Source organism: Phlebotomus papatasi, chromosome 2 (genome assembly GCF_024763615.1).
Source record: "Phlebotomus papatasi isolate M1 chromosome 2, Ppap_2.1, whole genome shotgun sequence".
Classification (NCBI taxonomy): domain Eukaryota; kingdom Metazoa; phylum Arthropoda; class Insecta; order Diptera; family Psychodidae; genus Phlebotomus; species Phlebotomus papatasi.
In genome coordinates this window covers 78,912,158-78,938,769 of record NC_077223.1, presented here as the reverse complement: position 1 = coordinate 78,938,769, position 26,612 = coordinate 78,912,158, and the positions used below count along the sequence as shown (strand labels likewise).

General features: G+C 31.3%; 1 protein-coding gene across 2 annotated transcripts in view; it reads right to left on the bottom strand.

Moving 5' to 3' along the window:
• Positions 1-26,612, bottom strand: part of LOC129804565 (uncharacterized) — a 102,191-nt gene that overhangs the window by 51,725 nt on the left and 23,854 nt on the right. Inside the window, exons 4-5 of one of the 2 annotated variants that reach the window (XM_055851960.1) lie at positions 14,191-14,321; positions 13,967-14,041 (exon numbers count right to left, since the gene is read on the bottom strand). In XM_055851960.1, the coding sequence (XP_055707935.1) occupies positions 13,967-14,041; positions 14,191-14,321 (206 nt within the window). Of the gene's footprint in view, positions 1-13,951; positions 14,042-14,190; positions 14,322-26,612 lie in introns of both variants that reach the window. The other variant, XM_055851959.1, reaches the window with a different exon arrangement.

Below are 26,612 nucleotides of genomic sequence, written 5' to 3'. Positions count from 1 at the left end.
TCTATCAATACAAGAAGATAATATAATACTTATAATGAAAATGATAGTTTAATGAGATGCATTAGGGGAATGTAGGCATGGTTCGCACAGAGTGAATCTTCAAAAAATGCGAATTTTCTCTTTGTTTGCAAAAAGCTGATCTACTATTTCTCATCGCACTTCATGAGCTTAATAATGATCTATCTTATGGCTAAGAAATAACGAACTAGTTCTTTGCAAACAAAGAGAATATTTGCGTTGTTTGAAGGCATTTTTAAAGATATCCTTGCTGAAAGGTGTGAAAACTCTTGAAAAATCTGCATGGACAGCACTTTATATTTATCAATAACAAAAAACAGTTGATTGAGCTTTCGAAGAGTTATTTTTGTGCGCCAGAAGTTAGGCAATATCCACTGAGAAAGCTCAGTGCGATATTTTGTGCGCCAGAAGGTAGCCAATTGTCACTGAGAGAAAGCCCAGGGCGATATTTTGTGTACCTGAGAGTAGGCAAAATGACACGGCGAGAAAGCTCAGTGAGATATTTTTATTTCGAAAGAACAGTTTCGAATCAAAAGTCCCCGCTATAAATGCCGCCTGAAGGGTTTTTTATCCGAAGATAAAGACATAGGATTCTCTACAATTTAATTATGGAATTTAAAAAAAATTGGAGTTGAGATTGTCAGGTAGACTAAAGGGCTATAAAGAGCCTAGGTATCGTCAAAATCGATAGATAAAAACTCTGGAAACTCCTTATTGATTCGAGTAAGTGTTAAATTGTTGTACAGAAGAAAGAAAGAAAAATTTACTAGAAAAGAAAATAAAGAAGGCTCTCTTTATGCTCCAGCCACTGATGAAAGCTTGGAGACCGAGCCGAAAGCTTTGGAAAGAGTTGCCGCTTTTCTAAGAGTAACTGCACTTTCCGACGAATCCGGAATCTTCTGTAAGATTTGAACTCATTTAAAAAATCAGTCGTTCGGACCTGACTTTCGGATAATTTTTTTTTTGAAAAAACATACTCTTTGGTGGACAAGATTTCTCAGTCAGAATATATACATCGGACGTCAAAAGACTACATAATTTCCTATTAGCTAATGAGTTAAACTCGTACTTGAGCGGTAGATTTTTCTTAACTTAAATTTGAATTTTTAGCAGCATTTTATACAAAAAATACAATTTTTGATGTATTTTACACTAGATTTTGTCTTGTAAAATAAGTAAAGATCAAAAATTAAAAAAAATCTATTGGTCAAATACAAGTTTAACTCATCAGCTAATAGGAAATGTTTAGTTTTTTCACGTTATATGAGTATACTCTGAGAAATCTTGTCCATAGTCACCAAAAATCAGGTCCCAATGGCTGAATTTTTAAACTTTAGAATTGAAAATTTCAGAAAATATAGATAAAATGTTGATCCTTTATATGCTTAAGAGCACGAATTAAATATTTGTTTTATTATATTGAAAAAAAGATGTCAAGGAAATATGCTGTTTTTTTTTTAGTAAGCGTAATCCACGTAACCCCTTAAGCCATTTTGAGCAATCTTTCGTCTGAATTATAAATCGGTTGCGGACCATTAAGTTCAAAAATAAATTGTGCATAGGAAAATTTCTGAAATCTTTGAATTCGTAAAGATAATGCTCTTTCCCGTGAGTTGAATTATTAAACAACTTTATGTATCTAGGAAATGATGCGAAGCTACTTTTCGGGTATAATGCATCATCTAAGTCACAAAATCGAGTATTTACTAAAGTATGGAACGGTTTACCACCTGTTTTTGTCACACTTTCTTCATAAATTCTCCGTTTTTCATAATTTCATATGAAAATGCACGGTGTTTAAGAAGCGCTAAAACTCATTTGAATAATAATAGTTTTATTATATTGCTTTAGTATTTTAAAGATAATACTTTAAAAGAAGAATTCTCAAAATACTGCAGACAGTATAGTTTTTTTAGCTTAAATAATTTTAAGGAAATTTCAACAATATGATATGCAAATAATGCTTTTTTTTCAGTAAAAATTTTATAAACGATCGAAAAAAGTACTTTTTTATGTTTTGTATTTTTTTATCTTTGGTTTTAGAAAATTATGATATTCAAAATTTCTCGTGAAAAAGGGCTTTTCAAATTTGAAATTTGATTTAAAGAAGTTATTTCAAATTAAATAAACATACAAAACTACCCCAAGAGCTTTCCTGACAATCCCCTTAGTTACTTTGTCATCAACAATAAATTATACAGGACGATCTTGGAATGCAATTAGTCCTAGATATCTTTTTAATATAATTTAGAACACTGAGAAATCCGAAAAAAGTTAAAATAACATTCTGGAAATCTTAATTTTACCCTGCAGTATTGATCCAAAATAGGTGTAAATTTTAGGTGTATTAGGGATTAAAGTTACCCTTTTTCATGTTAAAAAATGTCGATATATTTTTACACCTAAAAAGTGTTAAAATTCTGAGGAAAAAAGGTTAATCGCACCCTCTTTTTTTTTCTCAGTGAAATTGTTGAAAATCCAGAGATGTCACAATGCTTTTATTATGTTTTTTAAATTCTTCTTTTCTTACGATTTACGATCTGTTAAATTTTTATTGGGCCTATTGGGGTAAAATTAAGATTGAAAAATACCTCAGATTCATATAATTTTAATCTATGATTTGTCTATTGGGAAACATTGTTTTATTGAGAAAGAGAAACCCAGAAAATTTGTTTAAATATTAATTTCATTCGACTTAATTTGCCATAGAGATTATCGAATGTGATATTTGATCGAGAATTTGCAAAGTTAATGAAAATGACAAAATTCAATATCACATTTCTATCCAGAATTTTCAAGCTCACCAAACATTTGATTTATTTAAATTATGGATGGAGTACATGTAACTTTGTTTGAATTTAAATACTGTGAACAATTTGCTTAAATATTTAATAGGGCTATGAGTCACATTTCCAAGTTTCTCATATTAATGCAATAGTGTAAAATTTACAATAATAAGCATTATTATCTGAAAATCAAAATTTGAATTCTAGTAATTAGGAAGTGTATTGAAAGCAATAAACTATATGAAATTGTGATTAGTTTACCTTGTCATATACTTGTTGATAGGGACAAATATTTTGGAAAATTATTTAATAATTTTGGAAACAAATATAGACAAACTTATGTTCACCTCATACGTAATGAGTACGGACATTTTAGAGCAATTATGACAAGTACGGTGAAAATGAGAATCATGAGAAATTGATAAGTATGAGAAACATAAATCATAATGCATTTTTGATGTCACCTAGAATAACATTTCCTCCATGTTATTCATATGACCGGATAATTCATCATTTTGAGTTTTTCAAGGTCAAAGTTAAAGTACTCTAGCTCTAGAGCACTTATTCCTCAACCGATTTAATTAAGAATGAATTTAGTTGAAAGGCCTTGAAATTTATAAATTGGAAAGGAATTCTGTGGTATGACAATCTTATACGACAAATTTTCGTAGTAAATTCGAGAGTAGGACAACATTAAATCCCATTGATCATGGAATAGCCATTGCAAGCAGCTCTATGAAGCTTTTAGTTAATAATATAAGGAAGATTTTTGATTTGTTCTTCTGAATTTACCCCCTAAAATTTTTTTTCTTTTTAAATTTAAAAGAACTGATCGACACGCCTTACTTTCTCTTATACTGGAAGGTAATAATTAATGATCACTATAATCTTTAAATGAAAAATCGCTAAATTTAATACAAAATTTTATCAATTTCGGTAAGCGTCGGGGCATGGAGCTGCTAAAAAAACGGTTTTTCCTAAAGCTTTCGGCTCCAACTCCAAGCCTTTCTCAGTGGTCAAATCAATTCTTTTTTTGCTTAGTCATTACCTTTTAGTATCCTTTTAATGGCCTTTAATTCCTTTAATGGCCTTTAATTCCTTTAATGGCCTTTTAGTATCCCTTTATAATGTGTAGGGGCCTTTAATGATGAGTAAGGCTTGGAGCCCGAGCCGAAAACTTTATAAAAAACCGATTTTTTCTTAGCTCCTCCATCCCCTGACGCTTACCGGAATTAATAAAATACTTAAATTGCTCGTTAGTAAACAACAACAATCAATTCAAAATTATTTCTGAATGTGTATCCTCAAACCGTGTTATTTCATTTATATTATTAAATTTACGCCAGGATGAGTTTATTAGTGTGATTAACATAACTTTTTAGAATAATTTTATATCGACTGAAAATAGCACGGAATGAGACTATTTGTTATTTTCAAACTAAATTTATCGCATCAAGCTTGAATTCACTCACGAATTGGGGTTAACCACAATCCTAAGCTATACCAGCGTTTCGAATTTTGCCAGATCAATCCATTTTATTTATATAATGCTTTAAAATAACAAAAGTATAAATATAGGTACGTATTGTCACTAAATAGACTCAAAATTAGACCTTATCAATAAAACAGATTACAATATGTTTCATATATGTATATGTCTTTCTGTAATAATGCATTTGCGCATTTGCCGATTAACAATTTGCATTTATATTGGTCCTGTTTAATGAGTGTAATCCAAATCCTCTTTAAATCAATTTAACTTATTGTAGGCAAGCTTTTGTAATTCAGCACTGACAAAATATTGAACACGCGGCTGAATCTCCGCCATCTCTCCAACTCTTTTTTTTTTTTTAATTATATCAGCAAAAAGTGAAAAATCATATATCCATATTAATTCTCTGCTCTCAGAATTTTAAGTTTCATTGTTAAATTGAAATTAGTTTTGAGGATTTTTCTCATTTAAAATTTCTGATTAATGAGTACTACTAAAAGGATCATTTAAAATTTAAAGTATTGAAAAGTAGTTTTGAACAGTTAAAAGGTTTTTAAAGTGAGATTGAAAGATGGTTCTAAAATTAGAAAAGTTAGTGACAAGCTTGTTTTAATGTGTGAGAGTTCGGACAGTACATTAAAATTGAATTTGTAAAACGAACTTGAGTAAAATGGCTTTCAGCAAAGCATCCAAATGAAATAGACAATAATGGCGTATAGTTTAACATACAGTGGGTGTCAATAGTTTGTTGCCTAATGCATGTTTGAGAAATCAAGTGAAAAAAAATGATAGAAAAAAATACTTTTTCAAATTTTTCTTTTTGCAGATGAGTTCCCTGTAATCCTTAGATATTATTTATATTTTTCAAAAAAAAAAAAATAATTTTATTTCATATCAAAAATAATTGTTTTCCAAAAGTTGGTCATTTTTGAAAAATCAAAAGTTTGTTGCCTCATTTAAAAAACTAATTCAAAATGGTCAAAACATGCAACTAACTTAATGTAAGCCAGTTACATTTTGAGTTTATTTCATTTGAAAGGCAAATGGTGGATTTGTACATTTTTAAGGTTAAAATTATGATAAATAATAGAAAATAATCTGCTTTTTGATAATTTATAATTTAGGTTAAAAATGGCAAATTACAAAAATTTGAAAAAGTATTTTTTCTATCATTTTTTTCACTTGTTTTCTCAAACATCCATTAGGCAACAAAATATTGACACTCACTGTATATAGGGGGAAGTGGTGCACTTTTGAATTTGAGTAACTTTTAAATAAGGCTTTTTCTTTTATTTTTCAAAGGAAGTGGACTTTACCATGATATTTAACTCGGCAAACCAATTCTAAACCTACATTATGGTAAGCCTCAATTCCTTTTAAAAATATGAAATAAAAGGTCAATTTCAAAGGTGGCCCAATTCAAAAGTACCCCACTTCTCCCCACATGGCATTGTAAATTATATTTTTATGCTCAATAAAATTTATTTTCAGTTACATAAATAAATTTTCAGTTAATTAAGATTGAAGTGATTATAATGTGCTCTTGTTTTCTAAGTTTTTTTTTACAATTTCATACTTAAATGTGCACACGCTCAGTATAGATGTTAAAACGATACTCCAGAAATTTGTTTAAAACAAAGCATATATTTGAACAGATTTTTGGCCATTTTCCTAATTCATGTACTTCGGTTTTAAATAAAGATAAAAAAAGAAAAAAAGAATACTTTTGATATTATTTTCAATATATTATATCTTTCTTAAATGTAGTGTTCAGTTCAAAGAATCTCATACTTCCCTACTAAATTGTAAATAAAATTGTTGAAGGACTTTATGAAAATGAAATAAGGAAAATAAATAACAAATAGGATAAAAACGGTTTATATTATCCTAACATCTAATGCAATTTAGAGTATAAAATCGAAGTCACGAATACAAGTACCCGGAGTACCGCTATGCATTTTCTTACTAAATTACCCCTTTTGTGTTATCTTCTGTCTGTCATTGTAGAATTTTTGTACAATTTCAGAAAACTACCAAGATTATCAAAGATACTGCAATAGAGAATCGTTTTCAAATAATATTATTTCAATACCATCTTGTTGGAAATAAAATTTAATCTTGAAGTGTCCTTTTGTACAAAGTTCATTTATACTTTGGAGCTTTGCAGTTATTTCTAAAGTTCAATTTTCAACAACTCACCACATCAGTGATTTTCTGTGGGTAGTTGATAACACATTCTGAACTTCCCGTTTTCCCTTGGACATCCAATAAAGAGAAGTTTCAGGAAAATTTTCTTCGTTTTCCGAGGAAAATTCATTGCTGGCCCAAAACATAAAAATGCCAAGGAGGAAATTGACATTTTCTACCTTGCGGAAAACTCATCCTACTCAATTCTATATCCACCCACATCAGATGCTTAGGGAGGAAACATGGAAACCGCCTTGGACGCGAAATTATAAGGGTACCAAAATCAAAAAGGAGCAAAAAAAAGCTGAAGTAACAAACAGAAAAGCAATTCAGGCAGATAAAGCAACAAGGAACAAAAATTACCAAGTTGAAAATTTTAAAATTTGATGCATATTTATTTGGACCAGCAATTGTCGTAACTTCATCATGATTTATACCTGTCCTTGTAAAAACACACTGAGAGAAATCCGAAAAAGTTAAAATAACATTCCGGAAATGTTCATATTACTCTGCAGTATTGATCCGAAATCGGTGTAAATATTACCCTTTTTAGGTGTATTAGGGGTTAAAGTTACCCTTTTTCATGTTAATTTTACCCTTAAAAAGGCGTAAAATTAACATTAAAAAATGTTGATATATTTTTACACCTCAAAAGTGTTAAAATTATGAGGAAAAAAGTTAATCGCACCCCCGTTTTTCTCTCAGTGTATGGAAACACACAGCCTATACAAAAATTTCTGAATAAATACCGAGTAAACACTGAGAAAAAAGGGTGCGATTAACATTTTTTCCTCAGAAATTTAACACTTTTTAGGTGTAAAAATATATCAACATTTTTTATGTTAATTTTAACCTTATTAAGGGTAAAATTAACGTAAAAAAGGGTTAAGGAGTTAGGGAGTTTAACCCCTAACACATCTAAAAAGGGTAATATTTACACCGATTTTGAATCAATACTGCAGGGTAAAATTAACATTACCGGAATGTTATTTTAACTTTTTCGGATTTCTCTCAGTGAAGGTACTACAATTGCTGATGCAAGTAACGATATCCCAAGGTAAAAGAGGCCGAGACTTCAAATTCTTGCAACAGATTCCCTTTAAATCTTAATAGTTTTAAGGCATTCGAGCACTAAAAAAGTAACATAAAATTTTGTATTCTTATATATAGATATATCTTAATTTCAAAACACTTTCTTTACAGGAGATATCCTTTTCTGACTAACTTCCCTTTAAAAAATAGGAATTAGTGAGTATTATCTAAATAACGTAAAGACCCTATAATCAGCCTGGTTCTCAACTCGGCCAGTAGATTTATTGAACCATTTTTTTTTAACGTTTTGTAGTCACTTTTATGATATTTTCACTGATTTGCATTGTTTATAAGGTTTATAATATAAGACCTTATAATATCAGACCGGTTACACCATATTATACCAAATCTAACTAAATTGAATATATAACTTCACTGGCCGAGTTGCGGAACTGGCCGACTACAGGGCCTTTACCAATTTAGATCCGCTGAATATAAATTTCAAGTCCGTTTTTGGGATTTCCCGAAGAGTTTTACTCTCAAAAATCTTTTTCGCAAAAATGACCTTTTGGGGTAAAATGTGCCAAAAGACACGAGATAACAAATTCACACTAAATAACATATACTTGTACTTTGTTTACTTGTCTCCAGTTCGCCTTTTCTGCCCTTTCTTCTTAATAAAAACTGTTTATTCAAATTAAAACACATTTTGCTCGTCATTATCACAAATCGGTCTACAATAAAATTGCAGAGGCTCAAGTTTCTTATGAAACTATGTCAATCAGTGATTTATTTCATTTACAACAAAAAACGAATCAAAATCCTACAAATTACTCTGTGATTTACCCTAAAATTTTTGAGAACTTCCACAAAATCAACTTTTAGAAAATGGGTTTAAAAGCACCTTTCCTCAGATTTGCAGAAAAATCTTATTCAGCAAAGTTGTTTGTCAGGTCTTCCAATGACTTCTAAATAACAAAATAACTATATAGGCACATTTCGCCCCAAGATCCTCTAGTAAATATTTTTTTGCGAAGGCAAGTCACTTGAGACACATTTAATGGAACTTAAGTATGACAACTTCGTTGCTTCTCTAATTTCAGTCCTTTCATAAAATGTTCTTACGTAAAAATATTCTTAATAGGATTTTATTCAAGGATTTTTTGTACTCTTTGGGTTATAGAGAGAGAGAGACATAAAGTAACATCTAAAATTAAAGTACAATGAGTCTTTGAAGAAGGCTTAATAACCCATTCAGATTATTAAATACATATAACATGAAGCCAACTCTGCAATTATTAATCGATTTGGATTATATAATCATTTTCAGATTCATCGCACTATTTAATTTTAATTATTGTTTCGATTTTTTCCGATAAACTCATTGAGTTTAAAGTTTAAATCATCTGTTCTCAAAATAATATTATTTTTTAATTAAAAAAGAATAACAAAACATCTGAGCTTTATGGAATGTTTGAACATGTGACTTTTATGCTTCTTCAAAATTAGTTGCTTTCTAAATGATTTAGAATTTTCACAAGTTTGAACACTTAAACAAACATTTCATGTTCAGCAATTCACGCAATTTGTCCTAAAACTGCTTAGAATTGAATATAGGAAAAGCCAGTTAAAAGTTGGTGTAAAACATTTTAAACGAATTAATACACTGAGAAAAAAAGAGGGTGCGATTAACTTTTTTTCCTCATAATTTTAACACGTTTTAGGTGTAAAAATATATCAACATTTTTTAATGTTAATTTTACACCTTTTTAAGGGTAAAATTAACATGAAAAAGGGTCACTTTAACCCCTAATACACCTAAATAGGGTAATATTTACACCGATTTTGGATTAATACTGCAGGGTAAAATTAACATTTCCGGAATGTTATTTTAACTCTTTCGAATTTCTCTCAGTGTAGTCATTCCAACTGGTTGAGGTCGCGAGTCCATGACATCCAAATTAACAACCTACACGTGTCGATCCTCCGCCACTTCAGAAAAATATTCGGGTTCGATCCCAAGGCGTTCCAAGGCAAGATTCTGAATTTGATTCAGCCACCTTGTCCTAGGTCTGCCTCGAGGTCGACGCCTCCTCATAATGGCTTGCATAGCTTTTCTGGGAACTGTTTAATCTTTGATCTTGATACCTCCGGCATATCTTTTAGGTTAGTAAAATTTTTATGAAATCAAATTTCGCGCCTCTTTCTTTCTCAAAAGATTTGCATAAGTGTATCCCATTCTTTCGGACACAAAATTGGATTGGACTAAATTTAATTTGGTGTGATGTTCAAAAGAAGAAGAAGAAAAAGAAGAAGAGTGTGAAAGAGTAGCATAGACGTATGCAGAACTTTTGAGAAAGAAAGGGATGTGAATTATGACTTTACGAAATTTTACTTATTCAATTGTTCCCGACAATTGTCATAATCTCCATCAAATATGTTTTAGGTTGGAAAAAATTACACAGAATATCAAGAAGAAAGAATGTTAAAAAGAAATGTAAGGAAAAGAATGTCAGAAAAGGAAGGGTCTCTCGAGAACCCTAAAACGCCTTCTGTTCGGTCTTCGCTGATATGTCATAGGCAACTCGAAAGCCCTATCTAGGGATATCTAGCCCTATATAAGCAAGTGGAAAAGGACCTGACCGGTGAGGTATCCAAATCTGCTAAGAAGTTGCACCCGTTTTAAAGCTATAACTGCTGGACAGCGCGAGACGTCTGTCAAATTTACAGAACCTCTTTTTGGTTGGACGTCCACAGGAAGTTCTTGGTAATTAGTGTTCCTCAACTGTTACCCGGACATAAAGGAGGGATTAGCATAACCATCAAATATGCAAGTATACGCAGAAAACCCTCAACATTTGATTTTCTACATATTTCGTATAATATTTTGTCATTAATATCACTATGTCCAACTTTCCAAAATTTTGTCCATCCTTTTAAAATGTGTTGTTTTCTAATTTGATTGAATATTCTAATTAATTGATTGACAATTCTAATAAAAACTGTTAAGATTCTGTTAGAATATTTCAAAAGGAATCTTATGATCTAAATTAAATAAAAGTAATAAATATTTATTCAACTTAAAAATGCATTTGAAATTGAACTTTTTCATAAGTGTCTCCCTTTCCACAATCCACCATATATTTTATTAAATAAAATAATGAAATTACAACTTTATATTAAATTAGGCTGACGGTGCTATGCTCCTGGAGTTTAAGTTTCTGGTAAAACATTAAGCCCTTTACAACTTTACAGAGATAAGGGCTTTAGGATGAGTTTTAAACGTTTAGAGTCGAGCATCAAGCTCTTTATATTAGTTTTCACTGTGACGCCAAAGGGAAATATTCTGTGTTTTCGGAAGTTATCAGTATCTGTTGGGGCAAAGGGAAAAAATTTCTGTGTTTTGGGAAGTTAGCCCAGGGTAAAGAGAAATTTCCTGGGTAAAATGAAATTTTTGGGAAATTATAAAATTGTGCACAATGTATAAAAGACGAAATTTACAAAGACAAGGTGTCCAAAAAACAAAGATTCCAAAGACAAATTGCGAGAAACAAAGAGTGTAAAAAACAAAATAGAAAAATGAAGATTCCTGATCCTATTGTTCTACTGTTAAAATAAAGAGCAACAAAAATATTCTTAAGCAAAAATAGTTATTTAACGTGGTTTTCTGGTGTTTTAATATGCGGAAAATGTGAGAAAATTGTTCTGTCAAAGACAGCTGTAAAAGTAGCTTTAATGAAAGTGATAATGAGGATTAAAAATCATCAGAAAGACCACAAAGTTTTTCGGAAGGTGGATTTTCTGTGAAAAAAACTGAATTGATTTAGAGTGTAAACCAATTTCGAGGTTAAAAAACAATCTGAGAGAAAACTTGCACATGGACGAAAATGTAGCTAATAAAATTCTGAATCAAACCCATAAAACAGATTGTTACGGACAGTTTTAGTTTTCGAGACATTTTTGATTAAAGTTGCTAAGAAGTTCGATTTTTCCATGTTTTCTGACATATATGAGACTACAGCGCCCCTAGTGTCAGTTTCACGAACTACATCTGTCCAAAGGATTATCGGGCATGTAAAGGAGAACAAATGTTCCCATATTACGAAATAAATCGGTTCAGAAGAATCGGAGATATATAGGCACCCAAGTATCAAAAAACGGCAAAAACGGTTTTGCCTAGATTCCAGGCGCAAAAACAAAATGAAATTAAAATGAAATCAAAATGATAAGTATTTTCGTAAATCATTTGATCATAGCAATAGAAAAAATAGCATGAGAACCCAGGAACAAAATCACTGTTGCACAGTTTTATGGGCAATACAAAATTCTGAGACAATACCATGACTCTCTAAAATAATGCCTCAAAGTCAAAACATAAAAGAAGTGTCCCAAACTTCCCCGATCTCCCCTACTGCACTTAAGAAGTCTTCCAGCACTCAAACTGTGCACATTTACTTAAAATGTATGCCAAAAACACTGGTCCCAGCTTCAAAATCCTCAATGTATAAGAGTTTGGACGGTTTGGGATAATTTTTTACTGTAATTTTTTTTAGCTGAGTATTTTCAGCATTAAGGCTTGTACTTTTTCGTAGTCTTTTCTGTTTGACAGTGATAAAATCTCAAAATTCCGAATTAAAAATGATTCTGAATTACCCTATTTTATCCTAACAAGCTTCTTAAGGAAAATAAATCAAATACGAGTACTTTACCGATTGAAAGTGATAGTACCGAGTTGGAGACTTCAAGACTTTTCCAAAATCTCCAAATTTGACTAAATCTGTTGAGAAATAAACTCTCCAGAGTGATTGAACTTTGGTCTTTAAAAATTCAAAAAAGCTAGTTTTTTACGACATAGATTATATGATTATTTTCCAAAATATATCGAAAAATATAAGAAATCGTAGGAATTCTAAGACCCGCCGAACCAAAAAACGTTATTTTGGTGAGTTAGCAAGAGGCGAGAGGAGCAAAAAAAAACTTCTCTTGTCCTTTTTTTTATTATTGGGACTAGGTTCGCTAAAAACCAGACTTTAATATCTCTTATAGTTTGTTCTCCAACCCGGTGACAAGTTGAAAAAATGCAGATTATTTTAGGGTAAAATCGGGTCATTTGGAACGGAGGCAGCCATAATCCCGAAAGCCAAAATTCCGAATGTTCAAAATCGAAATTATATGGAAGATAATGTGTAGAATAATTTCCCAAGACACAGATAATTTCCCTTTGCCTCCAACAAGCGCGATTGCAATTGTGGGAGTAGCTATTACACTTTTAAAAATTCAAGATTTGGCTTTCGGGATTTTGGCTTTCGGAATTTTGTCTTTCGGGATTTTGGTGTTCGGGTTTTTGACTTTTGGATTTTTTTCTTTCGGGATTTTGATCGGGACCCATATGGAATCATGTCTAATTTTGAAATTTGAAATTTTCTAACAGTTTTAGATAGCAAAAGGAAAGAAAAACAAGGAAGAAGTACTCTCGAATATAAAGTCTTGTACTTCTTCGTGGTTTTCTTTTTCTCTTTGACCATCTGAAACAGTGAGAAAATTTCAAATTTCCAAAATAGATATGATTCCGAATTACCCTATCTTACTAAAAATTTGGTAAAAACTAAATTTTTCATGACAAATTAGAAATTGCTCGAAACCTTAAAGCTTCGGTTCGAACTTAATCTTTTCCGAAGAGTTTGTTCCTACACTGAGAAAAAAAGGAGGGTGCGATTAACATTTTTTCCTCATAACTTTAACACTTTTTAGGTGTAAAAATATATCAACATATTTTAATGTTAATTTAACGCCTTTTTAAGGGTAAAATTACCATGAAAAAGGGTACCTTTAACCCCTAATACACCTAAAAAGGGTAATATTTACATCGATTTTGGATCAATACTGCAGGGTAAAATTAACATTTCCGGAATGTTATTTTAACTTTTTCGGTTTTCTCTCACAGTGTAAGAGTTTTGAAATAAAATACTGAAATAGTAAATTGTGCTTCACTTGATATTTGATCGAAATTCTGATACACTAGTCTGTTGTTTTATGATTATTACGTCCTTTTCGTAAGTATATCGTTATATAATGTATTCCATTCCTATCCGATAATTCACGTGTTAGAAAACTTGGCCAGTCGATTGACCAGCTGAGAAGCGCCACATGTACCGGGGCAACTTTTTCCATTAATAAAAAACAAGCATAAAATATTCAATATATGTATATCAGGTATATCAGCACCCACCCGGGTGCCAATATAACCTGGGTACGCCACTGCACATCTCGAAAAAAAGGAAAGTACATATTTAACAATCAATTTGATAATATTTGTAAACGGCGGTTGGTATCATGCAAGGGAAAATTAATTTTCTTGTCTACGGTCAAAAGGTGGTTTGAGGTGGATAAAGGAAAAGACTAAGAAAGTGTGTAACATTTGAGACAAACGACAAACCCAATTAGCACCCACTCTGTCGATTCCGGACACTTTGCAAACAAGGAAGGCGGTTCCTCCCAATTGGACGGTCGTATTGTGGGCAAACATCTGAGGATGAGAAGGAAAAAAAGCCCATTATTAATTGGCTGTATATAGCAATATTTTCATGTCACGGATGCTTTTAGGGTCTTGTGTATATATAATATATATATTTTTTTTACATTATGCTTTTGGGTGTGCGTTTTATATTTCCTTACCTCTGTATCCTCAAATTGAGGTGAATCACTGGAATCTATATTATTCTCTGACTTGGAGTCATAATTTGTACTTCCTGCCACCATCCAGAGTTTCTTCCAGTCATTGTCTGTTAAAATGGACCTATGGTGATCTGAAAAGCAAACATAGAGAGAGGAACAGTTCACATGGTGTCTCCAACTTTTTGCCATCGCACCCGCACTCCCCATCTTTTTCATTGCTTTTCATCATGAAACTTTGTGGGTTGTTTAAAAAGGTCGTAGCCTGGATTTGCAAAATATCCACTTGACTTGTCCCATTGAGAAATTAAATGGAAATTGCTTTGATGGAATGTCTGATCCAGATATACCACTTCATGTAACTCTTTTGTCAAAATACTAATTGAAAGCACCAATTAAAACAGATATTTTAACTCAATTCAAAAGGCATTTGAGATGATACAATTGTTATTTTTTCGTCAAATGACAATAACATACTTTACAATATGTTAAACTTTTTGTAAAGTTACAACAATCAATAGCTCTCAAATATGCTAATTAATCTCCCAAATAAAATGTTTTATTACTTCATGAAAATAGTACTGCACTTTTTAAGTCCACCTCGCTAAAATATCTACAACGAGACGTATAGAAACTTAAGTAAAATAATGATTATTCTGAACTGTAGGGCTGTGTGGAGTATTCCACGCATGGGTTACTTTAGAAAATAAAGATTTTTAGGGGAAAAAATTATTATTTAGGAATTGACCAGTATATTTTCAGATAGTCAATACCTAAGAGAAACAAGTCCGTAGCTAGAGTTGAATGAACATAGTGCACCAAGTAGTTAAAATTGGTTAATCGAATTCCATTCCACCTCACTTGAATCCAAGTGAGTAGGGTTACACAAAAAAATACTAAAAAAAAACAAAAAAAATATATATATATATAGGGTAAAGGCTCATAACTTTGTCCAGTTTCTTATTTTGGACACTTTGAGGATAAAATTGGACACTAAAAATAAATTGATTAAAATGATGGATTTTTATTCCAATATTTGATGAATAATGAATTCTATCTAAATATTTAATCTTTTTGTAAGATTTTAACACTAAATACATTAAATTTTGAATATGATTTGAGTTGAAATTGATTTGTTGAAAATTTAGTGTGAGCAATTGCTTACGAGAAATATGACAGAATATTCAGTCTTATTTGTGGTGAAGTACTAACAATGTTTCTTCGCTTTTTTTTGAGTGATATTATTGAATATTCATTGAATATTGTGTTGATTCACTTTAGTGATGATTTGTACATTTGACCTGAAGTGAGATTTGCCTTGTGAACTAGATTTTTCGTGTGAAAAATGGGAAATTTTCTACGAAAATCACCAGTGAGGTGATACTCCTTATTTTGGACAGGTGTTTTTCTCACGAAATTTCATGAAGATTTAGCTTTTGTGATGACAAGGTTGGACAAATGCCTGGAGAAACAAAGGAGCATCATCTCTACGAACGAGATGTAGCGAGAAATGCCTTGAAAGGCTCCCGGAAAGGCCAGGGAATTAGCGAAGCCGCACGTGCTTGGAGCACCGAAGTCAACTCACTTTAATGAATGATATGGAAAGTTTTCGGTCTTTTTGTGACATTCTTTTCCCTTACATGAACAGGAAGAGGACTAGGTAAGATTGGTTCATGAAATGAAGAACAATGGGCATCCTGTTGAGGCGAATTAGCTGTCCAAATTTGCAGCCAAGTTGTCCAAATTAATAACCAAGTTGTGAAAAATTCTAGTCAAATTCACCTCTACATATCAATTCATTTTTAAACGTATTAAGACTTATTTTAGTGAAAATAAAAACAAAAAACCCTTGCCAAGTTTGTAAACAACCCTTCCGATAAGAGAGTAACAAAAAAAGTAAATTAGTATTGAAAATATCGCACTTCAAACTTGGAACATCGATGCTTATAGGCAGACTGGACAAAATTATGAGACTTTACCCTATAAAAAAGAAACTTTGATACATACACTTAAGGGGTTAGGTCATTTAACAGGGGATTTATTTCTTCTCTATCATATCATTCGAACGAACTACGAAGAAATAGTTTACTTAGCATATTATCTTAGTTTTTGGTTTTTAAAGGTAGGGCATTGGAAGTTTTAGGGTAGAGCGTTGCCCCTCTCTGCCCTCCCACAGCGCTACGGCCCTGAAGAGAAACTAACTGAACATATTTATTAAGTTTAAATATGGTTTATATTTTTGTTTAGCAAATAGATTCTGAAAAAAAAGTTCAGCTGCGTGAATCTATGCCACCCTGCCATATAACCTAAAATATATTGAACCTTTTATGTTCAAATACAAGCGCTATTTTGCTTTTTGGATGGATTTAGTAATTTACACAAAACTTAATATTGTTTGAAAACTTTATTTCAAACTCGTTATACAGACAAATCCATTGATCCGCTTTTAGGAATTTAAATTGGTTATATCTTCAGTTTTACTGATCCGATTTCATAAGCTTTAATAGTAAATGAAAAATCTTTAAATGTCCAAGAAATTATCTTTCAAACTTGTAAAATCTATGAAAATATAAAAAATATGAAATAAATTGATTTTTTGTCAACTTTTAAATTTAAATATTTCGAGAATTCAAATTTTTATGGCTCCGGCACACCTTTTAGATTGGGAAAATTTCATAAAGGCAAAATTCCATTCCCTGTCTTTCTCAAAGATTCTGTATATGTCTATCTAAAGATTATGAATATCGCTATCCTACTCTTTCAGTCTTTTCTTCCTCTTTTAAACATCATACCAAATTAATATTCAAAATAGACCTAAGGCCTAAGACCTGAGCAAGGGGATTATAGGGGAAGAACAAAAAAACCAAATTAAATTTACAGTAGAGTCTCGCTATAGTCCATGTAATTTTTTAAAATTATCAACGATTTTTAGTATTGAAATTGCTCGACGGCTTCCACTTTCTTTGCGATTGTGGCACTTGTCCTTGCTCTCTTCATTGTGGATCACAATTATCACAACTACTTAATAAAGTTTGCCAAAAATATTAAAATAATTATGACAACTTTGCATGTCGCGTACTAAAAAACATAACCTAAATTAAAATCAGTGTTTTGAAATCAACGGTCGATAAATTGTGGACTATAGAGCGATGGCTTATAGCGAGACTCTGCTGTAGTTCAAACCAATTTTGAGTCCAAAAGAATGGTACACACTTATATAAATCTCTTGAGAAAGAAAGGGACGCAACGAATTCATGAAGTTTAACTGTTCTAAAATGTGTGCTGGATGTATTAGAACCTCATTACGCACGTATTAGAACCGCACTCTTCTTCTTCTTTTAAATATCACAACAAATTCAATTTAGCTCAATCGAATTTAAAGTGCGAAAGAATGAGCTAGACATATGCAAATCCTTTGATAATGAAAGGCATGTGAATTTTGATTTCATGAAATTTTCCTGATCTAAAAGGTGTGCCGGAGCCTTTAAAATTGATTTTGAAAAATGATTTTCATTTTTCCTTTGCCCCTCACTAAAAGTTCTCAAGGTCTTATAAGACTTTGAAAATCAGAATTAGGTCATTAAAAGTCCACTAGACCACTAAAATTATTTTGATAAAAAAACTAGATGTGAAGGACCTCTTGCATAAAATAAAGGATTTACACAAAAATTAATAATAAAAATCGGATCTCAATAAAATCTAATATAGAGGAAAGTACTCTCCCTTTGAACGTTCATGCCTTCGAATAATATAAATTTCTTTTACTTTTCCTGAGAGATTTCCACATGATTGTCACATAATTATCAATAATTGATAATAAGATAACTAAGATTTAATAGAACTGTTTAAGTTTCTTAGGAAAGCTTAAAAAAATTCACATTATTCGAAGACATGAACGTTCGAAGGGAGAGTACTTTCCCCTATTCACTCTCTGATAAAATAAAGGAAAGAACAAAAATAAATGTCTCGTATTTTTTGTCAGTATACAGTTTTTCTGGTATAGAGGAAGGCTTTCAAGCTTCGCACACACTATGGCTTCGAACACTTCATATTTTTTGCATATTACTTTAATGAATCTGACCTCTCTATGGAAATATATTTTAATAGTATAAGTCTTAAATGACAAATTTCCTGAAAAATTAGATCATATTCTTTAAAAGATATATGGGAAAAAATAAGAATAATTCCAATCCAGAGTGTGTGCCAAGCATGAAAGCCTTCCCCTGCTGGTTTCACGAGCTTTACTTCTAGAGCATTTACCAATTACTTGAAAATATTTAAATTTCTTTTATGATTATTAAAATTATATAGAAAAGACCCGTAATTTAGCATTTAATAGCCAAAAATATGGCATAAATTGTTTTACCTGGATTAACCGGTGCAAATAATGCAACAAAAGCAAGGTAAATGCAAAATAGCAAAAATTTTCTTAGATCAAAAATAACAAATAATAAAAACGACATAACTATACCTAAACATAGAGAAAAAGCTGAAAATCGTCTCATATAGAGTTATTTGGGAAAAGAAATTAAATAATGAAATCATTATTCATCCTAAATAAACTATTCCTATTATTTCAATTAAAGGAGCGACACGAAATATTTTAGGTCACCCAGAAAAGAGGTCATGACCCTAAATATATTTGTAATACAAAAATGTAGATTATTCAAAGTGTTATTTGCATGTGGTACCTCGAGACATTATGGGGATTGTACCAATACCAAATAATATTCTCTGATTTATTCTTTTTTTTACTAATGCCTTAATTATTTAGGAAAATAGGATAATGTTTTACGAAACAATATTTTGAGTTTTTTGTCAGTTAACGAGATCTTCTAATTGATGCTCAAAGCACAATAACTTTTGTTTACAAACATGTTTTCAAAATTCCTTGCGAAAGTCCGAGAGAGAGATGCATAGATTTAGGTTTTATTCATTCTCATAGAAACGCCAAAAATATATTAACTAAACAAAAGTTATTGCGTGTTGGGCATAAGGTATAATGCCCAGAGCACAATTACTTTTGTTTTGTAAACATGTGCAAATAAAAAGGATATTAGAGAAAAATAAATCAATTAAACGATAACTTCACCAATTCGTTAACGATTGGGACTGATATAGCCGGATAAGAAATGTCAAGATCTTTCCAAAAAATCCAAGTTCGTTTGACCACTAGCTTAAATTTAAGGTAAAGTAGAACAATAATTTCCGAAAAAATTATTCAATTATCGGTACTTAACCGATTTATTACCAATAAAGACCGACCGATGCAATCAGGTTCGAAATTTTAATACCTTTCTAAAAAATCCAAATTTAACCAAATTGGTTAAAAAATAAGCCCTCCGAACTGATTGACCTTTGTCCTTTAATAATTTAAAATAGAGAATTTTCCGGTCATAGTTTGGACGAAATGTTTATCTGGACTACCTCAAAAACATATCCAAAAATCATTGAAAAAGCTTGAACCAATTTTGAGAAAAAACCAAAAAAACATGGTTTTGGAGGGGTTTGAGGAGGTTTAACCCTTTAAGGACGTTTGGGTCACCAGTGACCCAAAAATGAAATTTTTCTTACAGCCTTCTAAAGCCTTCTCCTTCTTCTTTTGACCTTCTCGTCCTTAAAGGGTTAAGGGAAGATAGAGAGAAACGTCCGGACGTAATTTTTCCTTTTTATTGCGTTTCACTGGAAGACCAGAAGTTTATATCTTTTACCGTTTAAGGTCCTAAACGGTGACAAGTTAAAAAAAAAGTGATTTATAATCTGGTCTCTCTTTGAGTTCGAACAGTAAAATATTTTGGAAATGCTTTTAAATGATTTTAAATTCAAAACAAAGTGCCTTAGTAATCCATATAGGGGAAAGTACTCTAACTTCGAACGTTCATGGTTTCGAATAATGTGAATTTTCTTTTATTTTTTCTAAGACATTTTCACATTTCTTTTCAATATTAGTTGGCTTATTATCTATTTTATTGATAATTTTGTGTAGTCTCTTATGGCCTCTACACACTAGAGAAAATTATGTCCATATTGAAGAGTTTTTCTTACACAAGCGTAGAGAATTTGCTTCAATATGGACATAAATTCCTCTAGTGTGTAGAGGCCATTAGGAAAAATAATAGAAAGTCACATTATTCAAAGGCATAAACATTTAAAGGGAGAGTACTTTCCCCTAATATCTATAAAGGATTAGAGTTTGTGAAAACAAACAAATCCTGGGATAATTTTTTCATGTTAATACAACCCCGATCGATTTGTCTCTAATCCTAACATCATTAAACATTCCCATCCACAATATAAAATCATTTTCGAGCCTAGAGCTTATCAATTGGGGATGATGCGAAATAATTTTTATAATTCCCATTGTATTTTTTAAGGTGATTGAAGAAGATAATTTTCTCATTTAAGAAAAAAACAAACATCCACGGCAAAATATTTATTTAAAAACATCTCAAAATTTATTCCCATATTGTGTTGCTTTTCTTCTATTTGATGATACCATAGAAAATTCTATCAGTTTTTAAAAAAAAAAGATTTAGAACAAGGTTTGATTTAAAAACAACTTAATGTTTCTTACACTTCTCATCTCTTGTTTCTTTTCAGTAAGAATACATCAACGGTTTCGACTTCCGACCTCAAAATTATTAACATTTTTCAGGAAAGCCATTTGGAATACAAAAATTCATATAAGGAAGGGTGGGGCAGGGCATGAGTGATTTTCGAAGATACGGTTAATTTCAAATAGGCCATACCTAAGATAAACTATTAGAATTTAACTAATTTGAAATACTAGTAGCTCATAATCGTTTAACAAATTAATTTTTTTAAACTTCTAATGGCTGAACTACTTTTCCATCCTCTGCTACCTACTAAACGGATTTAACTTTTTTACGTAAAAAAAATTAATACTGAAACGTATGACCATTACTAAATTTGCATTAGGATTCTAAACTTTATATCATGCTTACACATTAAAATTTTAAAGTTATTTACATTAATTGACGTCTAAATCCACAATTTGTGTCTTTGAATCACTTAATATTTAGAGTTTGTTCTATTTATTCAAAAAAAAGTAAACTTGACCTGAAAAAATAAGTTTAAATTGACCAAGAGCATATGTTTCACGTTGAAACATTCATGTGAAATTAAAACCATTTTTTGAGGGCCAAGTTTACCTTTTTGTAAATAAATTAATCAAATACTAAATAGTCAGTGATTAAGAGACATAAATCACACATTTGGATGTTCACCAGCGACAAAATGCAAGTCACATTAAAATTTTAATGTGCAATTGTGATAACATCGTAAGACTATTGTAAGACAATATAAAAAACTTTAAAAGAAATAATGTGAAATACTAGGGGAGACTGGGGCAAAACTTATCAAAACGCATATTTCATTCTTTCACGAGCTCTAAGAAAACTTAAACGTTTTATAATGAGCATATTTTTATAGGAAAATTACTGCTCTACAACATTGCAGAAGACTATTTTCCTCTATCTCGAAAGAAATGTGATTTTCGAATCATTTTCTAAAAGTCGATTTTGTGGAGATTCTCAAAAGTGCTGGGGCAAATTTTGTCAGTCTTCGGATAATTTACGACGTTTTAGTCTCGCGAACATTAAAAATATCAAATAGGCATATTTTTATAGGAAATTTATTCCTCTATAACTTTGTCGAAAATAATTTTTCTCTATCTTAACGAGAAATATTCTTAAATTGATTTAATCAGTATTGATATTTTCTGTAAGCCAAATATTCCAAAAATAGGGCACAAAATTTCATTTTTTTTTTTTTATTTTACATAATCCTTCCTCGAATCCCTTGAAACTTTGTAAGTTTAAGAAGGTTCATGAAGGCTATCTATAATAAAAATTTCAAGGCTCAGTCTCTTTTATTTTAGAAAATAGTGAATATTGAAATTTTCATTTTGACAAATTTTGCCACAGTCTCCCCTACAGTTCAGTCTATTTCTGTGTAGATTTGGAGGTTTCTCTAAAATCCAAAAGAATTAAACTATGAACATTTTGGCGGGAAAAATTTAAGTAAATGGAGAGAAATACACAAACTTAATTTTATACTTCGTTGCTTTTGGTAATTAAACTTTTATTGATAAGATTGTGCTCTAAGATGAAATTTGAAACACTGACGTCGCAAAGTTAAACTTTTATAATGTTTCCAAAGTTAAGGGCGCTTTAAAATGCTTTTTACAGATAAGTCAGAGCGATTTGATCGTAAGTTATTTTATGATCTAAGATGAGAATCAAAATAAAACATCACAATTTTGCAAAATCCTCAAACTCGTAACTTTGGTGTTATAACCCTAAAAATGTTCTATTACTTATCTAGATTGATAAATCGATTTGATAACCAAGGTTTTGCAATTTTTTACCCGATCGTTAAAAAAATATTAACAGAAAATAAACTAAATATTTTTATTTTTCAAATAATCAGTATCAAGGATCATTATATTTGAATATTCTCGTGAATTCGTTTCACGAGTATGCATGACTTTGAAAAATATAAAATTTTAGGATAATAAATTTTATAGGGATTTGAAATTTTACATTTGAAAAGAATAGCCAATACCTTAGATTCATAAACGTTTCACAAAGGAGTTTTGAAGAACGCTTCAGTTCCTTAACTGCCCCAACCTCCACTAGAGATAATATTTTGCATATATTGCAAAAGTATTTGAGAAGCATTACAAGAGATAGGTGCACATATTATTCTCATAATATTCTCTAGATCGATACAAAAAGAAGACCCACCGGGTATAGTTCAGTTTCAGTGCAATCTGTATTCTTTCCGGGAAATATGTATGGGTATGTGAAACTGTTTTATTTCTTTCAAACACCTCGTTCTTCCATTTCCTTTTTATTCAGCAAAACCGTTAAAAAAAGATTTATTTTATTTCATTCTTAAATGCACAGTTGCACAGTCTGTGTTAATATCAGATGAGAATATTTAATAATAATCATTTCCATTTGACAATTAAGTTCGTAATTAATTGGGGAGAAAAGTATTTTTAAAAATATACTTGTGTACGTAAATATAATTTAGGTGACTTTGAGTAGTACTTCGGAATAAATTAATGAAAATTACAGTTAGTACTTGTTATGAGTAAAAAACAAGAGTATACTAACAGGATTTATAAAGTATTAATAATTATTTATATTCCACAAAATTTAATGAAGAGCATTTTTGTATTTAATTGAAAATTGAACTCAAAATCAATATGTATCGTGTCTCTTAAATTAAAATACGTATGCTATACACATTATGTACAATCCCATATTGCATTGTTATACAGGGACATGAGATTACACTAAATAAACAAAAATGTGAAAGACAAAAAATTATAAGCTTAAGATAAGTATGGTAAATGAGATTCTTTACAGGAAATATCGGAATATTTGCAACTCGGAGTGTTTGAAACTAAAAATAAATGGAAATTCGATTAAGAAATGACTTTTGAGGGTCTCGTTACATTTTCTAGATCAGGAAACGTTCATGAAATCAAAATTGATTTTCCTTTCCTTCTCAAAGATTTTGCGTACGTCTTTCCCACTCTTTCAAAGTCTTCTTCTTCTTTTGAATATCAAAACAAATTTAATTTAATTTAATTTCAGTTCGAAAGTGTAAAATACACACATTTAAAAAACAGTTCGAAAAACTTCTTCGAGTAAACTGTTCTCAACAGTCGCAACGGATAAAATTGGCTTGACCCGATTCTTTTATGGCTGTGACAGATCCTTTAGATCCGGTAAATTTCATAAAGTCAAAATTTGCATCCATTTCTTTCTGAAATGTCTATCCTATTCTTTCACACTCAAATCGATTTGAAATAAATATAATTTGTTGTGATGTTCAAAAGAAGAGCAGTGCGAGTGGGAAAGACGTATACAAAACGTTTGAGGAAAGGAAACGATGTGACTTTGATTTCAGGCAATTTTCCTGATCAAAAGGTGTGCAAGATCCATTTCCCCAAAAAAAATCAACTTACAGTCAAATTTTCCCTTCGATTTGAAATCAATTAGTTCGGGTACACAAGGCTGTCGAAAGGTTAAACGCTAACGGAGAGTCCGGACAATTTTTCTGCACTAATGGTCAGGGGATATTGAAGTGAAAGCAAGAGGGGTGTGACCTGTTGTTGTAAAGGTCACTACCTCAGATACAATATACTAAGACTTCATCTAAATCGGGTAGTAAATTCCGAAGATATGATCCGGTCAAGTCATTTTCGATTATAGCTCAGATCAGGGTACATCGAGGAAGGAATATGATCAATCGTTGGAAAGGTCTTGACCTGTACATCTGATGTTTTTAAAAATATACATTGGATTTTTACCGAATTTTTGATAATCGCGTAAGCCCTGATGGAGCTCACCTAAATAAAACTAAAAACTTCTAGAGGGAAAATGAGCAACAAGACCACCATATAACAACTTTCAGCACCCGCCTTGGAATGGTAGGGGTTGGGTGTGTGAAAGGATTTGGATTGATGGGATACAGCCTTCGACAGGGTTGACATGTGTAGTATAGGCCGCACGCTCTACAACCGAAAGTAGAAGTAGTCGTATGGAAGTTTTATTATATTGAAGTGTTGTAGCATAACGAGACCTTTCCATATTATATCATATTATCAAATTCTGAAAATTAAAACGAAATCGAGATATTATAGGGAGGAAGCAATATCTACACTGAGAAAAAAAAGAGGGTGCGATTAACTTTTTTTCCTCATAACTTTAACACTTTTTAGGTGTAAAAATATATCAACATTTTTTAATGTTAATTTTACACCTTTTTAAGGGTAAAATTAACATGAAAAAGGGTAACTTTAACCCCAAATACACCTAAAAAGGTAATATTTACACCGATTTCGGATCAATACTGCAGGGTAAAATTAACATTTCCGGAATGTTATTTTAACTTTTTCGGATTTCTCTCAGTGTACTCTGAATTATCAGATACTTAGGAGGTGACCTGCTTATGCAATCGACTGGTGTGGGCTCCAGACTGTCGCGAGCTGTCCGCACTAAATGCCTCTTCTACACACTAGAGAAATTTATGTCAACGGTGCTATTGGTGCTATCACACTAGGATTTTTCACGTTTTAATTTTGAATTCAATTGAGCCAATTGAGCATTAAGATTTCTAGAATTTACTTGAAAATTCTCATAGTCAGGACACACACAAGTCGTCCCAACTCACAACTAAGATTTCTTAACACAACAATTTCCTTCGAATGGCTTTGGAGGAACTTAATGAATTACTCCCGATACTTAACCTTCACTTCATGCATGTTTATCACCAAAACACTGTACTTATCTTATATTTTCGTCACAAATAATATTAATTACGAGTAAATAAATTTATAAGAACAATTTTCTTTAAAAGACTACTTGTTTAACTGCAATAAAATTGAAATTAATGAGCAATTTGAGCAACCACATTATGCTATTTTAACATAATTAAACAGGTTTTTCTGGGCCCAGTATTAGTTTTTTATTATAATAAATAAGTGAAGATCTATCAATTCAATTGGTTTTTAGTGCAAAATAACGCATAGGAAATAGGAACAATTCATCTGAAAATTAAATTGAAATTACAAATTGAAAAAATCCTAGTGTGATAGCACCACTGACTGAGAAAAAAAGAGGATGCGATTAACTTTTTTTTCCTTATAACTTTAACACTTTTTATTTGTAAAAATATATCAACATTTTTTAATGTTAATTATACACCTTTTTAAGGGTAAAATTAACATGAAAAAGGGTAACTTTAACCCCCAATACACCTAAAAAGGGTAATATTTACACCGATTTTGGATCAATACTGCAGGGTAAAATTAACATTTCCGGTGATGGTAAGGGTAGGGAAGTTGCTTCAATATGGACATAAATTTCTCTAGTGTGTAGAGGTTATTGAGTCCAGCCATAACAATATTTGAAACCGATCCATACCATAGGGGATTAGGTATTAAAAAACAACAAAAATGCCGGAAGAAGGTGTGGCAAGATGGATCTGACAACACCATCTTAACGTTATCCACTCGATATACTTAATATTAAAAATGATGGCACAACGTTCCATAGATAATCTTAGGCCTTCCCACAAGGGGAGCTGGGGATGTCCATTATTTTTTCTTATACAGGGATGGGATGAGTCCCATGCCCCGTGTAATCAAGTGAAGTGAAGCTCACAGGATGCAAGTCGAACACCATTATCGCCAGAAAATTCTGGTGACCTAAAGGAGATTCAAATCCGGGACACTTGCATTATAGAGGGAGTGCTCTAGCACTTGACCTATTAATTTAACACTAAACCTACCATGACCCGGTCAAATTGACCGGTTTAAAATTAACACATATTTAAATGGTACCATGTCACTATCAAAATTTACGAATTTCTCAAAATATGCATGT